Source organism: Balaenoptera physalus (assembly GCF_965194825.1).
Source record: "Balaenoptera physalus genome assembly, chromosome: 1".
Taxonomy (NCBI): domain Eukaryota; kingdom Metazoa; phylum Chordata; class Mammalia; order Artiodactyla; family Balaenopteridae; genus Balaenoptera; species Balaenoptera physalus.
The window spans coordinates 35,979,440-36,004,686 of record NC_138882.1 but is presented as its reverse complement, the minus strand read 5'-3'; the positions used below and the strand labels follow the sequence as shown (position 1 = coordinate 36,004,686).

The 25,247-nt window shown below is 38.4% G+C and overlaps 1 protein-coding gene and 1 long non-coding RNA gene across 11 annotated transcripts in view; one reads left to right on the top strand and one right to left on the bottom strand.

Moving 5' to 3' along the window:
* The first annotated feature begins 720 nt into the window (after positions 1–720).
* On the top strand, positions 721–19,023 carry LOC309647639. Its single transcript, XR_014256212.1, has 5 exons — positions 721–3,334; positions 4,525–4,569; positions 5,994–6,124; positions 17,810–17,981; positions 18,885–19,023. It is a non-coding gene; the product is annotated as an uncharacterized lncRNA (long non-coding RNA).
* LOC309647598 (uncharacterized protein) overlaps positions 17,779–25,247 on the bottom strand; it is a 96,443-nt gene continuing 88,974 nt past the window's right edge. For 6 of the 10 annotated variants that reach the window (XR_014256174.1, XR_014256175.1, XR_014256178.1 and 3 more), the window contains 3 exons: positions 18,823–19,075; positions 18,415–18,567; positions 17,779–17,901 (listed from right to left, as the gene is read on the bottom strand). Coding sequence is in view for 1 of the 10 variants with exons in the window: in XM_082435041.1 (XP_082291167.1) it covers positions 18,984–19,075 (92 nt within the window). In the remaining 9 variants the exon portion in view is untranslated. Of the gene's footprint in view, positions 17,902–18,414; positions 18,568–18,822; positions 19,076–25,247 lie in introns of those variants that run through there. The other 4 variants (XR_014256176.1, XM_082435042.1, XR_014256177.1 and 1 more) reach the window with 3 other exon arrangements.

The following is a 25,247-nucleotide window of genomic DNA, read 5'->3' as shown; positions in this document are numbered from 1 at the left end:
TCTCCACTTCATTGAGTTGTTTTTCTGGGGTTTTATCTTGTTCCTTCATCTGGTGTATAGCCCTCTGCCTTTTCATCTTGTCTGTCTTTCTGTGAATGTGGTTTTTGTTCCACAGGCTGCAGGATTATAGTTTTTCTTGCTTCTGCTGTCTGCCCTCTGGTGGTTGAGGCTTTCTAAGAGGTCTGATGGGAGGCTCTGATGGTGGGTAGAGCTGACTGTTGCTGTGGTGGTCAGAACTCAGTAAAACTTTAATCCACTTGACTGTTGATGGGTGGGGCTGGGTTCCCTCCCTGTTGGTTGTTTTGCCTGAGGCAACCCAACACTGGAGCCTACCTGGGCTCTTTGGTGGGGTTGATAACAGACTCTGGGAGGGCTCACACCAAGGAGTACTTCCCAGAACTTCCACTGCCAGCGTCCCCATCCCCATGGTGAAACAGAGCCACCTCCTGCCTCTGCAGGAGACCCTCCAACACTAGCAGGTAGGTCTGGTCCAGTCTCCCCCGGGGTCACTGCTCCTTTCCCTGGGTCCCGATGTGCACACTATTTTGTGTGCATCCTCCAAGAGTGGGGTCTTTTTTTCCTCCAGTCCCACAACCAATTCCCACTAGGCTTCAAAGTCTGATTCTCTATGAATTCCTCCTCCCATTGCCAGACCCCCAGGTTGGGAGACCCGATGTGGGGCTCCGAACCTTCACTCCAGTGGGTGGACTTCTGTGGTATAAGTGTTCACCAGTCTGTGAGTCACCCCCCAACCAGTTATGGGATTTGATTTTACTCTGATTGCACCCCTCCTACCGTATCATTTTGGCTTCTCCTTTGTCTTTGGATGCGGGGTATCCTTTTTGGTGCATTCCAGTGTCTTCCTGTTGATGACGGTCCAGCAGCTAGTTGTGATTCCGGTGTTCTTGCAAGAGGGAGTGAGAGCACATCCTTCTACTCCACCATCTTGGTTCCTCCCATTGTTTACATTTTTATTTTCTCTTCCTGTTGTCTATAAACATAATTCCACATAGCTTCAATATAATTTGCCATTCTTATCTTTTCATACTAAATTTAAATTTTATGATGCATAGTTATACTTTTTAACATTGGATTCAGAAGGTTTCATTGAGTTGGTCCAGTTTTTAAATTGGTGAAACATTGGAAATAACCTAAAATAAACTATTGTAAAAATCTTCATAAATACAACTTTTCTTTTTCTACTTAAAGATGTGTGTTCTTGATTTCCATTAATCAATTTGCTTGGACAATAGTGTATTAAATAGAAGTTGTAAAGAGTGTTTATGAAGTCAAAAAAAAAGCTTATGATTTGTCTGCCAATTGTTATTTCAAGACAGTGATATTTTAATAATCAAATAGTACATACAAAGAAGTTAAGATTTGTGGTATCACACTAATTACATATTATCATTAAAAATTTATATGATATGTAAAGCATTCTTAAAATAGCTAAGTTGCCTTTTGCTATAATATTAGAAATGGAAATATACATAAATAAAACATGTATATGTAAAACATATTAGGAATTCTGTAATATTAGTACCTGGTGGTATATAATACGGCATCATGGAATGAGAATAAAACAATTAAAAAAATTTTTTTTTATTTAGCATGATTAAACAAAGTGGAAATGTAACTGAAGTATACAAGCTCATAGAGCTATTTTAAGAGTAATTTTATTTCTTGGGCTATTTTTTGTATTTGCCTCAGTTATTTGGAGACATAGAGGTAAGCCAAATCAATAGCTGGGTATATACTTAGATCCAGGTGAGTATAGGGGTAAGATAATGGTGTGAATTGTGTCACATTTATATTGTAATTATGTATGCCTAAAAAAGATGGGAACTTTTATTAGAAATTTTTTTTTATCTCCTAACACGAAAGGTGTAATTAAAAAATTTTTTAATACAAATGTATTTGCATTAGTTTCTGAAAGTAAAGGAAGGGTATACACATACAAACCACATGCATACAGACATTTTTTTTAGAGGGTAATTAAGTTAAAAAACAAAATAAAATAGCACAAAATGAACTGAGCTCCTATATATTTTTAAGAGGCATGTTAAATCACACAGGATCATGTGGTGATTATCAATAAGCTACACTCTACGAAATAGTTATCCTATATTACCACATACACTCTATTTTACACTCCATCCTAATGCTGCTAAAATGTAGTAGAAAGCAGCAGCATAGCACAGGGAGATCAGCTCGGTGCTTTGCGATGACCTAGAGGGGTGGGATAGGGAGGGTGGGAGGGAGGCTCAAGAGGGAGGGGATATGGGGACATGTGTATGCATATGGCTGATTCGCTTTGTTGTGCAACAGAAACTAACGCAGAATTGTGAAGCAATTATACTCCAATAAAGATCTATTAAAATAAATAAATAAAATAACATGAAATATAGTAGATTTGAAGGATAAATATAACCATTTTAACCTATGATGTTTGTTTTCAGTAAATTCAAATTAAATATTTAAATGTGAATTTTAATATATGGCTTGTTCTAAATAAAATATTAACACGTAGGTCTAGTTTTTGCAACCAAATATTTCATATAAAGATACTTGCCTCTTTACTACTGAAATATAGGATAAGTCTCCACATTTCACTCTTTTATCCAGTGGGTTTCATTTGTATTTTTGTGTGTTTTCTATATGAAATCAAAGGAGCAGTGAAGGCTGACAGGCTTATAGGAGAGTAACATTGACTCACCTACCACCCAGCAACTTGCAGTCTTATAACTTTTACTGTTTTTACATAGAAAAATTCATCTTAAATTGAAATTTTGGTCTAATTCTGAAGATTCTTTTTGGCAGAAGTCATGGGTGTACCTGTGTTTCGCTATCCTTGAGATTCAGAAATGCCAGAGGTGTTCTAAGATTCAATAAACTTGAGTGTTTCTGTATGATACATAAAATGTATCATACTTCGGGATTTTTTAAAAATTTATTTTTCCATTTCTGCACATCTCAATACTTTTGTTTTAGTTAAAATAACTTGTTACTGTAGAGAACTTATATTTTAAAAAAATGCTGGCTTATGTAAAACCTTTTTACAAAACGATCCTTTTTTTAGTGGCCTTGGCATCATTGTCCAGTGCCTGTTTGATTCCTTTCAAACTGCACACGTTTGAGAGTTGCTCTGTAGACCTTTGGTGCATCTTGATTCCTTCTTTCGTGCTTTGTCAAACATGGGATTGGCCACAAAGAAACCTGTAAGTAATGGAAGGAAACACTCTGCTGGTAAAGAATGTTATGGTCCTGAACCTCTACCACGTGGTGTGTCTGGTTTCCTGCCGTGGCGTACTGCAGAACATGCAAAAAGCAACAGGTAATGTGTTTGCATTCCCTGTCTTTTTCAGTCGTTCAGAATTCTTTATTTTGGAACTTCTATTACGTGGGGAGTGTCTGGTGCTTTCTATAGAGGAAAAAAGATAACTCACACATGGCTTCTGCCTAATGAGCCCTCTAAGGAAGAAAAACAGAAAGTAATTGGGAGTTTCGAGTTGTTTCTCAAGTGTCACAACAGAGGTAACCCCGTGGGAGTCATGAGGAGACTAAAATTATCTCCAATTGTGCAGGTGAGAAAAGTTTCACTAAAGGCAGGTGTAGTTGAGCCAAGCCCTACAGCACAGAAGTAGGAATTTGGATATGTACGAATGGGAAGAAAGACATTTTAGGCATGGGAAGTAGTTTAATGCAGAATGGATGAGAAATCTGCATTAGACCTATTCTAAATCAACTGGCTTATTAACTCAGTAAATCAGATTTAGTGAGTCAAACTAGCTTTAGCTGATTACTTATCCAGGGGATAGCTGTTCATAGTAATTTTTGTCATAGAACAGTAAATAAAATTGTTGAATTATAGCTTTAGGCTTGCTAAGTGAAATAGATTGCTCTAGATGATTTTCAAGTGACTTACTTGGTAGTATTCATGAAATTGGGGGTTAACAATTGCTTCAGAAAACAAAGAGAATTGATTTTAAATAGTACTTGAAGGAGTTACTGTGTAAAGTATCTGTTCAGTAGCTCATGTTAAATGGATGTTTATAATCCCTATTGGACAACCAACTAATTTTTTGCAAATGGTAATGTGAATTGCTGTTGCATAAACTATAGTGTTGAATCCCCAGTCTTTGCACTTGAGTTTAACAACTCTGTGGTTTCCTATCTTCTTGGTGAGACACTTAATCTCAGGTCCATCCTCGTCACACAGAGTGGTAAATTAGAGAACGATTAATATCACCATTTAAAGAAGTGAGACTGAAATCTCAACCATCCTGAACATAGGAACTGAAGGGGCCTCTCAGCAGTTCAGAGAGTTATCACTAAGCCAGTCAGCTGAATTCTGTTCAGTTTTCTCTGCAGCAGAGCCCTCCAGGTCCTTCTTTTGAGCTTATTTATTTTTATACACAATTCTGTATGGATACTGTACATAATACTAAATAGTTGTATTAACTGGATTTAACTGGTGATGTATTTACATCAAGATCTAACTTCATTTTGTTGATATCCTTTTAGGGGCTTTCCATTCATCAAACTCGTGATGTATGTAGTCAGGTGCAGGTATGTAGCTATCATAGTTATGACATGTAGGGGTCGAATTGGGAAAGGTGGGTGGTCATTCTTTTTGCTTTTTAAACTGACAGAGCCTTAAAAGAAGCATTTCCCTCTCTGAAATAAATCCATGTAAAACTTGTCTGGTCGCTCTCCCAATGCAACTGTGTAGTTGTGTGGATTTTGCACACAACTGGCAGCCTTGTGGTTATGTCTGTAAACAAGGAAGCCTGTTCTTCAGTCCACAAATCAGCTGTTATCCAGTGACACAAACCTGACTGCCATTGCTGACCCCTCACATGGAGCTGTCATACTCAAACATGTTCATATGTTTTCAAGAAATGTTGTTTGCAGGCTATATGTACAACTTCCTGATATGAAAGCCAATATAAAGCAACATCTCCCAAACCTCTGCTCTCTCACCAAGGCCACACACATTCCCTCGCTTATGGCCTCATGGCAAGCTAATACTGTCAGTAACACATTCTCCTTCCCAGTGGTCTTGGGAGACTGCATAGTTGCTCTGTGAAAGGCACCACTGCTGAGATTGAGAGAAGAGCACCTTGGGCGTCAGTCCTGCCTTTGCATGCCCAGAGGGAGGGGTGTGTGACTCGTTCTCCTGTTGGGAATTTCCTATGCTGCAGGTTTGCTGCTTGTTGTGAAAATGATGTCCTAGTGACTTGTCTTCTGCGTAGTTATATAATCCCAGCACACTTCTGTATGATCTGTAGACTTTTATGGGGTTGTGGCCAGGTCAGTTTTTAAATGTTTGGAAATGTCCTATGCAACAACACTGCAGTGGCAGTGACGCTTGACAGGAGAATTGTATTACTGTTACCCTAGTTTTGGCTTAAAGGTGATGAGAAGATGAAATTTTTGATGGGTCAGTTTTAGTTGTGTATGTGTATGTGATTTATTTTTTAAAATTCTAACGTCTGTTATTCACAGCTTAGATATGTTGACTTTCTGATTATTCATCAGTCCCTTTACTGATGTATTTTCCTCCGAAAAACTACATTTTCTTCCAAACTGTTTTCGTCTGATGGTAAAGAATACATTTTTCATTTGCAGTATAAAGTTGATCTGAGAAAAAATGTTTACCTTGGCTCTTCACTTGGCTTCTGTGAAAGAAACTTAATAAAATAATATGGGCAATTCCCATTACTAATCCTAACCATGTACAACAGAGGTCTGTACAGTAACATAGCAAAAATAAGTTACTGTACTTTTACTTAGTCATTGCCTGTTTTAGACTAAGGAGCAGTGAGAGACATTTATAAATAATGATACCTCAGATCACTTTTGTTAAATGTCCTCTAATAATTGGATATTTGGTATCTGGCTTGTATTATCTTTTATACAATCTTGTCTTCTTTCTTTGTACTTCAGTTTAACAACTCTGTGGTTTCCTATCTTCTTCTTGTGACACTCAGGTCCATCAGAATTTCCTGTGACTGTGACAATAGAGAGTCCTTCCTCCTCAGAAATTGAAGAGGTCGAAGATTCCTCAGAAAGTGTTCAGGAAGAGCCAGAGAAAATCAGTTTGAAACAAGAAGCATTGCAGGTACAAAGTTATCACTTTAAAGCTATAGAGAAGATTATTTTTCAAATGGAAGCCTGATTGCAACACTGCACAGCTTGAGTGAGGGTTCTGTTTTCTCCTCCCATCTGCATTGTATCCCCTTGAATGGTTCCTTAAGCTTAGACCAAGGTGAATGGTGGACATTTGAACTCTAAGAAATAAAAATCAAAACATGTCGTTAGTAATATAGTTTCCTTTCCTTAGAACCTTAGGATATTCGATTTAGGGAGAACCTTAGTTATCATAAGATAAAGAAATTGAGTTCTGAATGAATATAGTCAGCTGATTCAGTGCTCTTGTTTTACAAATGAGAAAATTGACAGTTCTAGTTGAACTCTCTTTTTATAAGAGGAAAATATGGCCTCATTTTAAATAAAAGTAAGGTTGAAAATAGTTTTGATGTTAATATTCTCCTTTCCTAAAATAAAAAACATCAAGAAGCTACATTATATTCCCTAATAAACCCGACATCTAATGTGATTCCATACTTTTGTTTGGACAGACAGAAAAGAAAAATTGATTTTCATAAGAAACTTTTGCACCTCAAAAATAATATATTTGTTTTATTTCAACTTTAAGGCAGAGCTGAACATTTCTAGTAAATAAGGGAATACCATTTGGGGGAACCTTGTCTTTGTGCTACAAAGTCCATGTTTAATTTTTAAAAATTATTTAATATGATTCTCTTTTCGTATGAAACATGAAACTTGACAGGTTTCAGAACTAATTATCCCCTTATTGTAGGACTATGGTAATTACTCTTTGATTTTCAAAAGAGAAAGTTAGATTTTTATGTTTTTAATTAAAATTAATGATAATATAGAGAAATTTTAAGAAAACTTAGAAAATTATGAAATGTTACAGTAGGAGAAATCTATAGTTCATGTAGAGTTACCGCCTTTCGTTTTATAAATGAGCACCTACAATTTGTAGCACGTAAGTGGTTTCTTAGTAAATTGCAGAGTACGACAAGACCCTAGAGCATCTAACCCGCATTCCTTGTCATTTTAGATGTGTTGTATTCGTTTCCTTCATGAGTAGAACAGGAGATTGTATTTCTAAAAGCAGTGATAGACTGGGGAAGACCAAGACCTTTAAACACTGGGATCACAGAATAGCAGATTCAGAATGCACTGAGAACCCTTGCAGCCCTTCTCCGTTTTGACAAGACACTACAAGGATGGTATCAAAGTGTTTAAGTACATAAGCCAACAACAGTCAAGAGATTTCAACATAGTTTTGAAAGGCGGAAGACAAGTGGAAGAGTGTGAAACTGAAGCAGTAGAACAGAGGAAAAGCATCACCTAGAATATGCACAGGGACCACCTGCAACTGAGGAGGATTCTGACCCCACCTGCAGAAGTAGCTTCATGCTTTGATGCGCATGTAGGAGAGAGGGTAGATTTAGTTAAAAGTGTGACTGAAATAGGGGAGCTCATTGAAGGGTTGTGTTTGGAGGAGTGGACTCCCAGCCCCGCTCTCACGCTCCTGAAGTGAGATGATTTCATTTTGAAAACAGTGAAACTGGGGAGAACTAGGGCAGCTAGTGTGAGTTTTTACACCCTAGAAAAGAGTGTTTGGGGGGGGATCCTATTACAGTCACTCCCCACTTCTTCCTTCATAAGAAGCCAATCAATCATTGACTTCAGGGAGCTTTCTGCGCTCATTCTTAAATAGAAAATAACTGTCATTTGCCTGATAGTTGTGTAAAGCTTACAACATGAGAGAGGGGGAAAAAGAGTGAAAACATATCCTGGTAGGACCGGGGACAATTTAGGGAACAAAATAATTTAAGCAAAAACCCTAATTAGTATCCTGAGAGAGGTTTAAAAAGAGCTAGCAACTATAAAATAAGACTAGGGTGTTAATTAAAAAGAGAATGGTCAGAAAGCAAGAGAGGTGTCTTGGAAATGAAAATATGGTTGCTGAAACAAATTCAGTAGGAATTTTAAAAATTTCTCAGTATATAAAAAAGAACGACACAATGGAAAATGTGATAGCAATATGTTAGAGAGGCTGCATCTGGGAGATCCAACATGTTACTATTAGAAACTCCAGACCCAGACAAAAAATGGAGGAAAGCTGTCAAAGGGCAACAAAATTCCCCACAGGTGAAAGTAGACATCAGGCCGCAGATTGAAAATAGTTACTCAAGTTTTGAGCAAGATGAACAAGAATAGACTCATACCTAGGCACACTGCATTGTGAAACTTTAAAATACTGAAAAAATAAATTAAAAGAGAATAAAATACTGAGAGGATACATCCATTCCAGAGAGAAAAATACTGGTCACCTAAAAAAAAAAGTTAAAATCTGACTTTATCATAGTTGTCATCAGAACCATGGATGCTGGAAGGCATTAGAAAGATATCTCCAAATTTTTCCAGCACATAATTTTCACCCTAGGGTTTTGTATCCAGCCAAAGTATTAGTCATAAGTGGAGGCTGAATGAGATATTTTGTACACAAAGAAATTTGAAAGATTTACCTCCTGTGCTACACCTTAAGCTATTTATAGAAATAATCCAGCAAAATGAGGCAATAAACCAAGAAGGAAGGTAATAGGGGATTCAGTGCAGAGAGCAGCTAGTCTAGATTGGAGAGGCTTCTATTGATTGTGTGATTGAGAGCTTAGAAACACCTTGAGGCATATTGTACTTACTAGGTATTAGGCACTGTTGGAAGGGAGGAGAGAGAGGAAGAGGAGAAGGAACTTGAAGTCCAGAGGAGAAAAGGCTACACTGACATAAACATGAAGCAAACTAAACTATGGTTGAATTTTAACCTACTATTGGTGAGGAAGAGAAGAATCCACTTAAACTTGACACTATAGATGCCCCCATTTTCAGTGACACACAGGGGTAATGACCACTTATCTAATTTGTTGTCCAAACCAGAACTTGTCCAAACTCCTTACACTTCAATAGTGTAAGGAGGCACTCTAATGCTGTAATATCAGGACAACAGGTATAAACTGGAACAGCCCAAGGCGGCTTGGGGTATGTGGTCACCCTGCACAAGGGCAGTGACACTGACACAGTATGGAACGAGGTGTAGTCTATACACAAAGACACAGTACATCTGCAGTGGGCAATATTAATTTAATTGTAATAATGGCAATACTGTCTTGGTTTGCTGCTTTTATTGTCAACTTGCATGTAATAACAAATAACTAACCTAAACTATACTTAGTATGTATTAGTATTAACTTGGTATGTACTGAAATGTACTGTGTACTAGTATGTACTTAGTATATATTAGGCTCTAAGTGCTTTTGCATATATTAACTCATTTAATCCTCTGAATAGCCTTATGAGGTTGGTGCTAATATCATTCCCACTTTTGAGAAAAGGATGCTAAGACAGGGAAGGAACTTGCCCAGGCTGTACGGAATTTAGGGTTGGATCGAGGCTTTGAGTTTAGGCTCTCTGCCTGTTCTCTTAAACCTTACTCCCTACTGACTCTCAAATAACAGAAGACTTAACTGCACATAGAACAAAATATAAATTTCAACTTTGACAACGTAAAAGCTAGGTTTGGAAGGTAGACAGGAGGTAGAAAAAAGGGAAGATGGTATGAATGTCCTCATTTTACAAAGCATGACGTTGAGAGAGTTTATAGTGGATCAACAATGTAGGTTTTTAAGTATATCACTACAAGTCAAAGAGATCATGAGCAGTGGAATAACTAATGATGACATAACTTTACTGAGCAGTGTGGACAAAGGAAAGAGTGTAAAGGAACTAAACCCTTACTTAGTAAATCAGAAAGTGAACAGATAATGACTCAAACTTAGTCAGAAAATAGTCATGTAAGAGTATTACTTGGAAATGGAGAAGAATTCAAAATAACAATAGTTGGACCTCCCTGGTGGCACAGTGGTTAAGAATCTGCCTGCCAAGGCAGGGGACACAGGTTCGAGCCCTGGTCCAGGAAGATCCCACATGCCATGGAGCAACGAAGCCCGTGCGCCACAAGTACGGAGCCTGCGCTCTAGAGCCTGTGAGCCACAACTACTGAGCCCACGTGCCACAGCTACTGAAGCCCGCGCGCCTAGATCTTGTGCTCCACGACAAGAGAAGCCACTGCAATGAAGTGTAGCCCCCACTCGCCACAACTAGAGAAAGCCTGCATGCAGCAACGAAGACCCAACACAGCCAAAAATAAATAAATAGTAATTAAAAAAATAAGAATAAAAAATAACAATAGTTGACGTAAACCTCATAAAAAAGGAAATCCAAACAGCCAGTAAACACAGAAAAGTGTACGACTTCATTAAGTAATAAGAGAAAAGTGAGTGAAAACCAATGAAACTTCATGCCAATCAGATTGACAAATACATAAATAAAGTCTGGTAGTATCATGTATTGTAGACCTGGAGTACTATGGGAATCTTCTACCTTGCTTATACTGGAGTATAAATCGACACAACTACTTTGGAAAGCATTTAGCACTCTCCATCAACTGAAGGTATATAAATAGCCTGTGACCCAGCAGCCCTCACCCCCGCCCTGTGTAAATGCACCAGAATAACCGGTACAGCAGGATTCCTGTCCATGATTTGCATTAGCACAAACGGAAAACAACCCAAATGTCCATTAAGAGTCAAAAATTAAATAAATTATGTGTATTCGTACAGTGGGAAAACTATCAAGTAATAAAATTGTATGAACTAGAGCTACAGGCTGCAATGTGGATGAATTTTTTAAACCAATGTTGAGTGAAAGAAATAAGTTAGAAAAGACTTCATATACTATGATCCTCTACATAAAGTTAGATGTTGACAAAACTAAACTCTTTTGTTAGGGATGCATGCAGGTTAAAGGAAATGATTGTCGAGAAATGAGGATGGTGTTTAACCGGGAAGAGGGAAGGAGCTTGTGATGAGAAAACAATACGGGGGGTTTTTGAGATGCTGACAAGTATCAATACTTTCAGATTCGAGCAGTGGTTATGTAAGTATTCTCTTCTGATTTGTCACATTGACAGTTTTGTCCTGTGCACTTCTCAGTACACATATCGTATTTTACAATTAAAAACCTGCTTACAGGGTCTTCCCTGGTGGCACAGTGGTTGAGAATCTGCGTGCTAATGCAGGGGACACGGGTTCCAGCCCTGGTCTGGGAGGATCCCATATGCCGCGGAGCAACTAGACCCGTGAGCCACAGCTACTGAGCCTGCGCGTCTGGAGCCTGTGCTCCGCAACAAGAGAGGCCGCGATAGTGAGAGGCCCGCGCACCGCGATGAAGAGTGGCCCCCGCTTGCCACAACTAGAGAAAGCCCTCGCACAGAAACGAGGACCCAACACAGCCAAAAATTAATTAATTAATTAATTAAAAAAAAAAAACCTGCATACAGAATCGGTCGCTTCTTGAGTGCTGGATGTGGGAGTGGGATGAGACTATTTCATTTTAAGCCCTTCACTACTGCTTGCGTTCACATGTTCATTCATTCAGCATTAATTGAACATATGCTGTGTACCAAGCACTCTTCTAATTTTATATGTGTTTTAAGTCATGTAATCCTCACAAGAGCTCTGTGATATGGGAGCTTATCTCCATTTTATAGATGAGGAAGTTGAGGCCTAGAGTTGTACAACTTGTCCAAGGTTATATAGCTAATGGGTAGTGCCAGGCCCATTTGCCTCAGAGAATCTGAATTTTTACAATATAATATAAAACAGAAATTTAATTACTAATTATAAGCAAAAAATTGCACATTAAAGAAGATGACAAGTTTTCATCTATCCAGTTAGAGAAAAACACAGAGTCTGTCTTTCACAAGCGTACATCTTGTATTGGTAAGGATTTTCCTTATTAAGCAATTATTTATTGACCATCTACGTTGTGCTAGGCACAGGTGCTGGGGATAAACACTTAATAAAATACACCCCCTATCTTCAAACAACTTGCACTCTAGGTGAGGAAGTAAGCCAACAGTTATAGTAGAGGTTATATACCAAGTGATACATCGCTGATGGCAGTATAAAATCTCAGAACTCTTTTGGAAAGAAGTTTGGAGATAGGTACCTCAGAGCCTTAAAAATATTCATTTGCTTTGATCTCAAACTCATTTTTATGGATTTATTGTAAGAATGTTATTCTCAATATGGAAAAAACCTTCATGCATAAAAACGGTTATTTTGTCTTATAATACTGAAAAGTTGGAAAGAATTTAAATGTGTAAAATGTTTAACCAGTAAACCCACTCAGTGGACTATTTTGTAGCCCACAAAAAAAAATCAAGGTTATGAATCCCCTGATTATATGAGAAATGATTGATTTCAATGTTAAACGGAGAAAAGTTGAACATAAAATTTGATATCCAATATGATGGGAGCTTTGTCCCAGAAAAATCACCCTAGCCAGTGTACAGAAGGGAGGAAGGAGAGCAGATGACAGGAAGGAAAATTATTCCAAAGCCTTATCATTAGTCTTACTTAAGTAATAGAATATCAAGCAATTTTACTTTCTAACATTTTTGGTTCTATATTTCGATGTAAGGGACATGAATTATTAATACTTTGTAGGAGGAGGGTACACTTTTTCACAAAAATTTCACACTGTGTTCTAATTCCCTCCATTAGAGGGAGAAACTATTTCATGTAATTGCACTTTGATGTGCTATTTAGAACCAGTCAGGAATTTTAGTCTACTTTCCTCTGACTGTGGTGAGGATATTTTGTTTGTTTGCTTATTTGCTTAGAATTTCTTTGAAATCAGTTTTAGAAGATTGATTAAACCATTATACTAAAAGTAGAGGAATTTTGCAATTTTTTTCCCTTTTTCCCCATTGAATACTTGACTGGCTTTAGTAATGAAACATTAAAGAATTTGAAGTTCTTAGACTCTCAATTTTTTAAACATGTTCTGAATATAAAAATATATGTTCATTGAGCAAATCTTTGAAAACAGTGAACAACTTATTGAAGGAAATAAAAGCCACCTCTGCATGTACACACACCTACCTAATCTGCTCTTTTGTCTTAAAAAAGTATCAAAAATATTTTGCCGTGTCACTAAATACTCTTCTACATCAGAGAATTTGATTAAGCTTATGCATCATCTCCCAGGAGAAACGCACAGATATATTTTGAATGTAGAACTCCTGAAGCCCATTCATTAACTCTGGTTGAGACCTCTTGTCATTCTTTTCTTAGTGGCTTCACAGTGCATTCCTTCATACGGTGAGCTATTTTTATTGAAACCAATCCCAATTTGGAGGCTCTTAGCTTTCTTCTAGGGTTTGGTTATAAACAATCTTATGACATCATGTTGGTAGATAAATCTTTGCCCACATCTTTGATTTTCTTAGGGTAAACTCCTGATGTAGGACTGTTGTTAGGTACCAAAAGCTACTCTCCAGAAAGTGATACCAGTTCCTCTCCCAATGATGGCATATAATAGAGTTCCTCATTCTTTAAGTGATTGTTCAAAGCAGTTAAAATGTATAAATATACCTTACTGTTTTCATAAGTATAGGTATTCTGATTGTTTATCGCTGCATAAGAAACCACCCCGAAACAGTGGCCCAAAACAATGACAATCATTTATTTTGTCCACGAACCTGGAGGTTGAGTAGAATATTAATTCTTTTACTACACTCTCACTGACTGAAAACAATACCTATTTGACTAGCTCACAGTTCTGCAGGTCAGAAGTCCAGGCACAGCGTGACTGGGTTTCCTGCTCAGATACACACTGGAACACGTGGGTTCCCTCCTGAGAGTGTTAAAGCACGTGAAATTTAAGTGTAAACATTGAGCCCCAAAGGTTGGATGTTCACCATAGTTTGTGTGGGTCACAGAGCTGAATCAAGATATCAGTCTGGCTGTGTTAGCATCCAGAGGCTCTGGGAAAGAATGCCTCCAAGCTTCTTCGGCTTGTTGGCATAATTCAGATTCTGCAGTTGCAGGACAGAGGTCCCCATTTCCTTGCTGGCTGTCAGTCGGGGGACGGTCTCAGCTCCTAGAGGCCTCTCGCTTGCCTTCCCTGCCGCAGCATTGGACTTCTTCAGAGCCAGCAATGGAGAGTCTCCCTCTTGTCCCTTTTGCACTTCAATTCAGGAAGAGTTCAAGTCCTTTTCATGGGGTGCCCGAGTAGGTCACATCCACCTAGAATAATCTCCCTATCTTAAAAAATCAACTGATTTTGAATCTTAATTCCGTCTGCAAAATCCCTTCACTACAGCACCCAGATTTAGGGTTTGATTGTTTAAGTGGAAGGTTTGTGTACTTCAGTAAGTAGGAGTCTTAGGGGCTCTGTTAGAATTCTGCCTATTGCAAGCAGTGCCCCCACTTCAAGGACCGAAGTGCCTTAGTTCCTAAAACTCCTAAGAGAGTTTATCAATGTTCATTTTATTTGATTGACCTTGGTGAGTGGGAAGACTACCACCTCCGTGAACAGGAATGGCACCCAGCTTCCTGAGTCCACAGTGTGGCTCTGCGACTTAGTGGTGTCACCTTGGCTGTGCTGCTCTACTTACTCTGCTTCTCTGCCTCCGTTTCCCTCATCTGTAAAATAACATGGAGTTAGTGATTGTTCTTTCCTCGTAGGGTTTTTTTTTTTTAATAAATTAATTTTATTTATTTATTTTTGGCTGCACTTGGTGTTTGATACTGCTCACGGGCTTTCTCTAGTTGCGTCAAGCAGGGGCTACTCTTCGTAGTGGTGTGCGGGCTTCTCATTGCGGTGTTTTCTGTTGTTGCGGAGCACGGGCTCTAGGCACGCAGGCTTCAGTGGTTGTGACACAGGGGCTCTAGAGCGTAGACTCAGTGGTCGTGGCGCACGGGCTTAGTTGCTCCGCGGCACATAGGATCTTCCCGGACCAGGGCTCGAACCCGTGTCCCCTGCACTGGCAGGCGGATTCTTAGCCACTGCGCCACCAGGGAAGCCCCTCTCTTAGGGTTTTGATGATTAGATTATTTAATGCCCAGGGAACTCCAGGAACAGTGCTTGACTGTAAATTGCTTTAAAAGTGATTACTTTTAAAAAAATGCTTTTGAATCTGCAATTATGCAATTCAGGTATATTAAGCATGTTCATTAATAGGACTTCCTACTATAAAGAGACCCACAAATAAAAATAGAAGTTTTCTTTCTTGGTCTTAACTATTTATTTCTGACTTGCTATGTTATACGCATATGCCTTTTATGGTGGGCTGCCACGAATTTATGTTGGAAAAAGTGGAATTTAAATAAATCTTTACTATGCTAATTTGATAGATTTTGATAATTCATTTCACTAGCATGGTATGATATTACCAGTAGCAGACTAAAACCTGAGTTCACTTCTGGCTCTGCCCCTAAATCCTGATGAGTCCTATAGCTGGAAAGGCTTTTGGATATTGTACTACGAATTAGTTATAATATTTACTCTGTTTGTTTAGGAAAAACTGGAGGAGTGCCTAAAGCAGTTAAAGGAGGAAAGAGTAATAAGACTTAAGGTTGATAAATGAGTCAATGAGGCAAACAATTTCTTATACTTTTGAGAGTGTTTTCGTTTTATTTTGATTTGATTTTAAGCCATACACATAGTTTGTAAACTTTAAAACTGTAATATGTTGCAAATTGGTTGTATCATATGGACTTTTGCATTTACTGGTATTTAGTGATCATATGATCTATATTCCAGAAAGCATGTTTTTAAAAATGTGAAAATCTCGTTGTGTGTGTGTGTGTGTGTGTGTGTGTGCTTTCATATGACACTAGCTTATTTTCTGTTCATGATTCTTTGATTCAAAAAAGCACTTTTTGTGCATATACTGTATATACAGTATCATAAAAGACATGATGAGACTCTCCTGGCAATGAATTAGGAAAGTGAATCATTTAAATAAATTTAAGACATTGGAAAACTTGTACGAATGCAATGCAAGATAAAAATATATACTATAAGAATTACATTAGGTAATGTGCATGAAAGCAGGGCATAATCTAAAAAGTTCCATCTAAATATACTTTATCATAGGTTGAACGTAGGGAGGAATTTTTCAAAGTGCATCCATTGGATTGGCGGACACTCATTCAATAAATGTTGAGCATCTGCTTATATAAGGCAACAGGGGCATCATGAACATAACAGCCTTTCTGAGAAATACTAGAGTTGAGCTTATAGGGGCTTTTAAGTGCATAGGTGATGAGTGGAAGGGGAAGAGTGCACGGGAGTGAATATTTTCAAGAAGCCAAAGAAAATATTGGTGATCGTACATTTAATAAATTGGGTTGGGTATGATTTAGGACTTTTAAACGTAACCATTAGATATTTTGCTCACTAAAGTTAATTCTTAACATTCAGCAGAGTTGTAATATGTTTTGTTCAAATCAGATTCTATAATTCACTTTCTAATTTAAGGGAAACTTAAAGCAGGTAATTTTCTAATGTGGAATGAGGCTTCATTATGAATTTAACCAGTTAGAAATGTGATCTTTTGTGAAAGGTCATTAATAAAACGATAACTTTGGTTTATTTATATACCACCTGTTATATAGGAAACTTTGTTGGGTGCCTGGGGGTTTTGGTTATTATGTGATATAGTCTCTGTCTTTACTGGTGGAGAGTTAGGTTAATTACAGATTAATTACATTTTGAGTGTTTTAGTTTTGTTCCTTGAAACTAGACAAGACTACTTTTGATGACAATGAGAAAAAAGCATGTCAGACATTTTCAGTCTTCTTTTATAGCTGGAACATGAAAATGCCCAGTTAAGTAATATAAATTTCTCTTTGTCTGAAGGCCTTCATGCCCACTCATTGACAAGCATGATCCTGGATGATGAAGGTGTTTTGGGCAGCACTGAGAATTCTTTTCAGAAGTTCCATGCTTTCTTGGATCTCCTTAAAGATGCTGGGTTAGTTCATTTCTCTTCATGGCGTTCTTCTCTTTGAGACTATAATGGTAGTTTGCTGAGGAACTGGAGCAATTTTCATCACTTACGTGGCCATATTTAGCCAAATTTAGGGGAATTATAGGTAATATAGTTGACGTTTTAAAATGAGTAATTAAATTTTTTAAGAAATGCAAATAGGGGAGCCTGCCTTGGTAGAGTGGGGAGCCCATTATAAAAGAGTAACCTGTAGACAGAGTAATTAGTAGGTATAGTTTTTTGTAAAGACTAAATTGAAGGCAGTTTTCATTGAAAATATTCGGGAATGGATAAGAATTTTCCTATCTTTCATTTATTTTGCTTGTTTGATAAGTTTGCATTAAAGTTATTTTTGTCTTAGACATAAAAATTATTATTAATCTTCAGGGAAGATATAGGTCAGTGGTTCTCAACCGGGAGCAATTTTGCTGAAAGAGGGAAGTGGAGATTGATAGTTGATGGAGTGGTGTTTTGTCAGTGAATGAATTGGTGTTGGGAAGGAAGGAACAAACACATTCTTGGAAACTGGAGGAAAGGTGGTAAAGAAGTGTGGGAGTGGAGGTGTGACAGGCAGTGGACAGGGTGGTACATGTTGAAGCTGCTAGTGAGACAGTGGGATGTCTCCTAGAGGATGAATCTGGAAACAGCTGAGAATTTGGGGGAGAGAGAGGCTTGTAGTCTGGAGTAGGATGTTGGCTTTTAAGATTTTAGAAGTATTTCATGATTGTAGGCCCGGGGAAATCTAAACTGCTCTTATGTGATTATAATAACCTTTGTCTTTTCTCCTTTCCTCCTCTGGTCCAGGCTTGGGCAGCTGGCCACAATGGCTGGTATAGATCAGTCAGATTTTCATTTACTAGGTCGTCCCCAGATGAATTCTACTGTTAGTAGTCCACCTAAAGAAGAAAAGAAGGCACTTGAAGAAGAAAAATCAGAATCAAAGCAGAGTGCCCCAGTACAAACGCAAAATCTCCAAGTAAGTGGACAGGACAGCACTTAATGATTCTAAGAGTGATTAGCAAAAAGGAAATGACCAAGTCAGAGAGAAAATAATAATGGTCAGTCTCTAATAGTTCACATGCTCGGGACTAGAAGACTGTGGAGTCCTCTCCAAATCTGAGATTAGTAAATTTCATGATACTGTATTGTTGTACATAAGAAAACTGGAAGTTCTTTAGAAAATTTATGAGTTAAAGCAAACTCTCCTTAATGAAGAAAGAAAACATTACAGAAAATATTCCAAATTTTAAATTCTATAAATTTCTATTCTATTCATATTTTATCTAGGTTTCTATTTGTATGCAGTCAGCTTACAATGAAGGAACACTAATGAAGGTACATGTATTGACAGAATTTTTAAAATAAGTAATCTTGACATAGCTAATACGTAAGATATTATAGTGACTCACCTGGTCATGGGAATGGGAGGGGAAACATGTCAACTTTTCCTCTAGTCTTACTTAGAGCCCCCTTCGCCCACATCAGCCAATCTCAGACTGGTCTTGGGAACTGACAACTTGAGAACACAGTCTGGTCACAAACAATATACTGTTTACATGTGCCTGGAGGATAGAAAAGAAATTAATTTTCTTACTGAGTAGGGTTTCATTTTTAGTAAGGGAAAGGAAATGGGTAATAACTACCCCAATCACCAAAGTCTGAAAGTGTAGCAGACATAGCCTTGGATATAGCTAGGTTAAGTTGAGAATCACTTGGCAAGATATAATTAGAAAAAAACTGGCTCTGAAATCTTCTGAATAATCAATTACTGTGTTAATAATAAGATCACAGAATAACATTGATGTTTTGAACTCTACTTTTTAATGGTTGGCTTTGTTCATCACTAAATTTTTGTCTTGTCTTTTGTCTTTCCCTCCAGTTTCAGAAAATTACAGGTGATGCTGGGCTTCCTTTGCCTCTCGACTCCTTCCATGTCCCAGTCTCTACTCAGGAGGCCTTAGAAACTTCCAAAGACAACCTAGGGGTCCCAGTCACAGAGCAGCAGCAGGAGTCTTTTGAAGATTTCATTGCTAGAACATGTTCTCCCTTCAGCAGACGTCATTTCTGGAACTGGAAGTCAAAGAAAAGAAGAGGAATTATCTAGAAATAGCAGTTCTTCTTCAGAGAAAATGAGCAAAGCAGGTGAATATACCAAAAAATACTCTGCTAAGAAACAACCTGGGAAGGACCTGCATTCCTGCTCTGACTCACCTGTAAAGCAGAAAAGCAAAGGAATTGGGCAAAAGAATTCTTTGGTTAATAAACCAATTAAAAGTGAGTCTTTGCAAAAACACATTTCTGTTAAGAAAGAGAGTAGAATAGTGACTGTTTCATCAAAGACAACTAAAAGTAAACTCAGTCTACTAGAACATTCTGAAAGTGATACTCTTGGATCTGATTGTGAATTTTAAGAAAGCATCCATACTCTATTACGCCTAACATAGGACTAAGTCTTTTAAAATTATGTTTTTGCCTTCAAATTTTAATAAACTACTTATGTTTTTATTATAGCATATGGTGTTTCAATTACTTGACTGGAAGCCATTAGAGAAAGATTTATCTATACTTTTTTATTATAATGAAAGTTTTGGTGTATTTTTCCTTGTGACACTTTGCACCATTCATTCAGCTAGTGGTTACTGAGGTCTTCATATGTACAGTACTTTTCTGGGTGCCGTTGCTTTCAGCAGTGAACAAAATAAAACCTTTACTCTCCTGGAACTAGCACTCTGTGGTGGGAGAAAACATAAACAACAAAACAGGGTAAGGGGTAAAAAGAGATGGGAATAATAAATGGAACAGTTTTACCATTTGGTTAAATGTCAAACTATTATAAATCACATGGCCAGAAGCCACGTATTTTAATTCACAATAACCAGAGAGCCTCAAACATTTATCAAGGCACTTAACCGTGTTTATGGATTACAGCAACGCTATGAGGTTGGGAACTATTACCATCCCCATTTCATAGATGAGGAGTCTGAGGAGACATTATGTGAGTTGCCAAGAATTACACAGCTATAAGTAAGTGGTAAGCTGCGATCTGACCCGAATCCATGCTCCTTTTTTTTCAAATGTACGGACTTTATTATGTTTCATTTGTTTCTGATTTATGTGATTTTTTTCTTTAAAGATATTTTTTGATGTCGACCATTTTTAAAGTGTTTATTGTATTTGTTACAGTATTGCTTCTGGTTTATATTTTGGTTTATGGCCGCAAGGCATGTGGGATCTTAGCTTCCCGACCAGGAATCAAACCCTCACCCCCTCCATTGGAAGGTGAAGTCTTAACCACTGGACCACCAAGGAAGTCCCCCTTATGTGATGATTTTTATGACAATTTTTAAAAATTTTTTTTTTTATTGACGTATAGTTGAATTACAGTGTGTGTTAATTACTGCTGTACAGGAAAGTGACAGTTATACATTTATATACATTCTTTTTCATATTCTTTTCCATTACAGTTTATCACAGAATATAGAGTATAGTTCCCTGTGCTCTACAGTAGGACCTTTTTGGTTTTTTTAAAATACATACACTTTTTTTTTTAATAAATGTATTTATTTATTTATTTATTTTTGGCTGCGTTGGGCCTTCATTGCTGCACACGGGCTTTCTCTAGTTGCGGTGCACAGGCTTCTCAATGTGGTGGCTTCTCGTGTTGCAGAGCATGGGCTCTAGGTGCATGGACTTCAGTAGTTGTGGCATCAGACTTAGTTGCTCTCTGACATGGGGGATCTTCCCAGACCAGGGCTCGAACCCGTGTCCCCTGCATTGGCAGGCGTATTCTTAACCACTGCGCCACCAGGGAAGTCCCATGTAGGACCTTTTTGTTTATCCATCCTGTATATACACCAGTTTGCATTTGCTAATCCTAAACTCCCAATCCAACCCTCTCCCACCCCCTTCCCCTTGGCAACCACCAGTCTATTCTCTATGTCCTTGGTTATGTTTCTGTTTCACAGATAGGCAGAACCCAGGCTCTTAATTACTTTGTTATCCTGTTTCCTTGTTATGAGAGGAAGGGTTTAAGGAAGGCACCGAGAGAGAAGACAGTGAGCACTAGAGGTGCAAAAGAGTGGGTCTATCAGAAAGCACACCTGTCTCCTTCCCCCATCGTGAGCCTAATTTTTAAATGGCAGAGTATGTAAGAGTATGTGATGACACATCTCTGGATTAAGTTATGTCTCCCTGGTAAAACATGTACAGATAAGTCTTTAGTTCATTCAGACTGAAAGGTGAGATCAGAGAAAAGCTAGAGTGTCAGATTTCTTCTAAAAGGTCCTGCCTGATTGTTACTAAGAGGACTGCTAGAGTACTAGTTAGTTCGTTAGTCATGGATTGGGTGTTAGAGGAGAGAAACAATGAGCAAGATGTAGCCTTGGCCCTTTAGCAGTGGAGTGAGAGGGGAAGACACACAGCAGATGTCTCATCCTGCGCGTGACATGCTGCTGTGACGGACATATTCAGGGCGTTTCATCAGTGTTTGTGGAAGAAGAGGGGGAGCTGTGAGACAAAGAAAAATCATCGAAAGTGGCAGTCCCTAAGCTAAGTCTTAAAGGACTCGTGCAAAACTGGTGAGTCAGCCGGTGAAGGGCAAGGACACTCAAGGCAGAGAGGACAGCGGAAGTCCAGAGCCGTGAGTGTGCGAGGGGTGTGTTACGGGGCCACAGGCACAGGCTCTGGAGCATCAGTGCAGTGTCACCAGGCAGTGGCAAGCGCCCCTAAAGGAGGCAGCGAGGAGGAGGAGAGCGGGTCTTAGCCATCCATGTGCGTGGAGCTGGTTTCCTCAGAAAATAGCTAAGAATGGAAAGGACAAGTTCAGGTGGCATTTTAGACCACTGACGTCAGTATGGATGAGGAATCTGAAGAAGCCTGGAGACAATTATGCCCCACTCTTCTGAGGAGCAGTGTTTTTTATTTTCGAGGGGGACTTTCATGCTGCCACCTCCTCTCCTGGCCCTACTGAAAGGTTTATAGGCCGGCAGAAGGGAGAACGTAGCTTAAGTAAAGGTAATCAGGTTTCTTTACTGTACAGCTTCTCGGGGCTGCTGTAGGCTAATGTTCATTCTGGATCGTCACAGCAGGCGTATGGTACACAGCCATCCTCAAAGCTATTTGACTCTAGAGTCCTTTTTTAATAGAAGTGTCTAACAACTGGTTCCAGCAAACAGCAATTTGGTAACTTCTAGACCAGATAATAACAAGAAGAAAGGAGTCTGAAATAAGGTATAGAAGAAGTGAGGAAATAAGTTCTAATTGTATTTAGGAAATTACAAGCAAGACTTGATCTTGGGAAGTAAGGAAGAAGTAGGAGGCGGAGGCTGAACCCCCATCTGTGTGACTAAGGTTGGGTGGTGGTATCATTGAGTTTGGAAATAGGGGATAAAGAACTGAATTGAGGAAAAGACTTTAGTTCTGGACATGTAGAATTTTAAAGCACCTGTAGAATTCAGGAGACAAACTGGTAGATAACTGGACCTGCATGTGAAGACATGGAAAGATAAAAAGTTGAATGTCATCAGCACTTAGCAGTCATTAAAATCATGAAAATGGATGAGATTTCAGAGAATTGTGAGTACTGACAACGTTTAAGTAATAAGCAGAGAAAGAATTCTGGGAAGGAGAGAGGTGATAGAATTTCAACAAGGAGGAAGTAGATGACAGTGTCATCCTTCAGAGAATGTAAGTGTCCATTGGATTTGGGCAGTTAGGTCCCCAGTGACCTTAGAGCAGTTCAGTGAAGTGGTGGACAAGAAAGCCAGATGGCAATAAATTGAGGGTGTAGGGCTGCTTGTGGGGGCCAGGCGGGGCTAGTGAAGACAGTGGGAATAGGCTACTCTGAAGGAGTTTGGATGAAAAGAGAAAATAATTAGCAAAAAAGAATTTTTTAGAATGAGAAGGACTTATATTTTATATGTTGAAATGAAGGAACCGATAAAGGAGATCCTGAAGATGTCGATAATAATTTAGAGAACTGGGGAAACATGGACATAGGAATAAGAATAAAACCTTGCACAGTATATAAAAATCACTTGTATCCTTCGAGTTGGATGGATACTGGTAAGTTTGGGAGGAAGTAAAGGTAAGAGGAGATAGAAGTTAAATGAGTTTATACTGATAGCCTCAGTTTTCTTTGACACAGATTTTTCAGAGACACATATATACACATACATAATTACAGTTTTAAAATTCTTTCATAGTTACATGTTTTATTAATCATGTCTGAGAAAAGTCATTGATTTTCATTTTGTACAGCATTATCTTGTAAGGACAAGATACAGTGACAACTTCCAAGCTTTTTGCATATCAGAGCTGAAACTGAAAGTATCTCCATAATTGAATTTTCACTTCTTATTTGTAATCAGTTTATCCTTAGGAGGATACTTTCATAGTGTTTGATCACAGATGAGTTTAGGCATTGCTATCACTCAATAATGTTAAGCATCTGTCAGGTTCTCTCCTATACTATATATTAATTTTTTCTCCATTAAGCAAATATTTATTGGCGGCCTGTGGGAATAAGATACACCTAGGTCCTCTTTCCTTGGTATATTCACAAAAGCCTCTGAAACTAAATTTCCAAGTCAGGCCATACTAAGGCTGGCATAAGTTTTCATCATTAACAGTTTTTTTGTGTTTGTGGGGTTGTTTTGTTTTTGTTTTTTTGAAGCAAGGATAAGACACTGTCTTAACTCAGTAGTTGTCCATTGATGAATAAGTCAAAGAAGACACTGATGAAGCATGGTACTTTGAATGTCCTTTCCACAGAATAGATAATGGGCCGTCCTGAAACTCGGGTGAGATGCTTATCATTTTCAGATTTTGGAGTGGCAGAGAAAACCCTATTACACCTTGAATTATCACTAGAAACAGGAATTCAGCCAAATAAATACAGTGCCTGGGGCTTCCCTGGTGGCGCAGTGGTTGAGAATCTGCCTGCCAATGCAGGGGACACGGGTTCGAGCCCTGGTCTGGGAGGATCCCACGTGCCGCGGAGCAGCTGGGCCCGTGAGCCACAATTGCTGAGCCTGCGCGTCTGGAGCCTGTGCTCCGCAACAACAGAGGCCGCGATGGTGAGAGGCCCGCGCGCCGCGATGAAGAGTGGCCGCCGCTTGCCTCAGCTGGAGAGGGCCCTCGCACAGAAACGAGGACCCAACACAGCCATAAATAAGTAAATAAAATTAAAAAAAAAAAAAAAACAGTGCCTCTGCCTACTGAGGTTGTCAATTTCCATCTTAACAAAAGTGAACATTTCTCCTTTAGATTAAAATCAAGAAAAATCCCCTCTGTCCAGGATGCAATAATGGGGTACAAGAAAGAGGAAAACTGAAGGTATTCCCTCTTTTCACCTGAACAGTGAATTCATTCTGATACCAAATATTTGTTATGATTCTGCTATGACCAGGTGCTTTATTGTGTTTAGAGATCAAGTTACCATGCCTTCTTGGTAAGTAAGAAAAGTCCATGTTTTAGGACTCTGAATAGTAACTTTATATATTTTATATATATATATTAAAAATATATATATTATATATAATATATATTCCACCTATTCCACAAAATTGTAATTTTCATCATCTCTTACGAATGATGAACTGTATTTACTCTTTGGAAAGGGCTTATAGGGAATTAAAGTCTCCATATACTTTTCATATAAGACCATGGAAACCAAATTCTCAAGTGGGAGCAAACTTAGGTTTTGCTATGAAGGTTTATGCTTGCCTGGCCTTAGAGTGGTAGGCCAGGAACTCAAGGTGGAGTTTATTCCTCTAAGTTACTTTCATTGATGCCACCCTGAAAACATTTGGAGGGAGTATTTTTTGAAATAGCTTTATCTCAGTAACCCTTTAAAAATGCTTCAGGTTATGGGGAACATAACTGTCAAAATGTTCAAGCAACTCTTGTTGATTTAAGTGTAATTGATCAGGAGCAATACAGGAAAGAGCTGGGTACAAAAGACAAAAGGCCCGAGGCTATTTCATGTATAGTTTTTGCTTATTGTACAAAACAGAGAAAGTTTCATACACTCACACAGCCAATGTCCCCTACTGTTCTCTCCTTTTAGCGTAAATAAAAGAGAGCTAGTTTCTCAATAGCAGCATTCTATCCTTAAGTGGGTACACAGTGATATTCTAATGGTCTCTGGAGCAGGGAATAATTCCGTGGCAGCTCTGACCTCCAGTCACCGGGCTCTCTGTAACTTAAGTCATTATTTCGATTTCTATTTAGCATCTCAAAA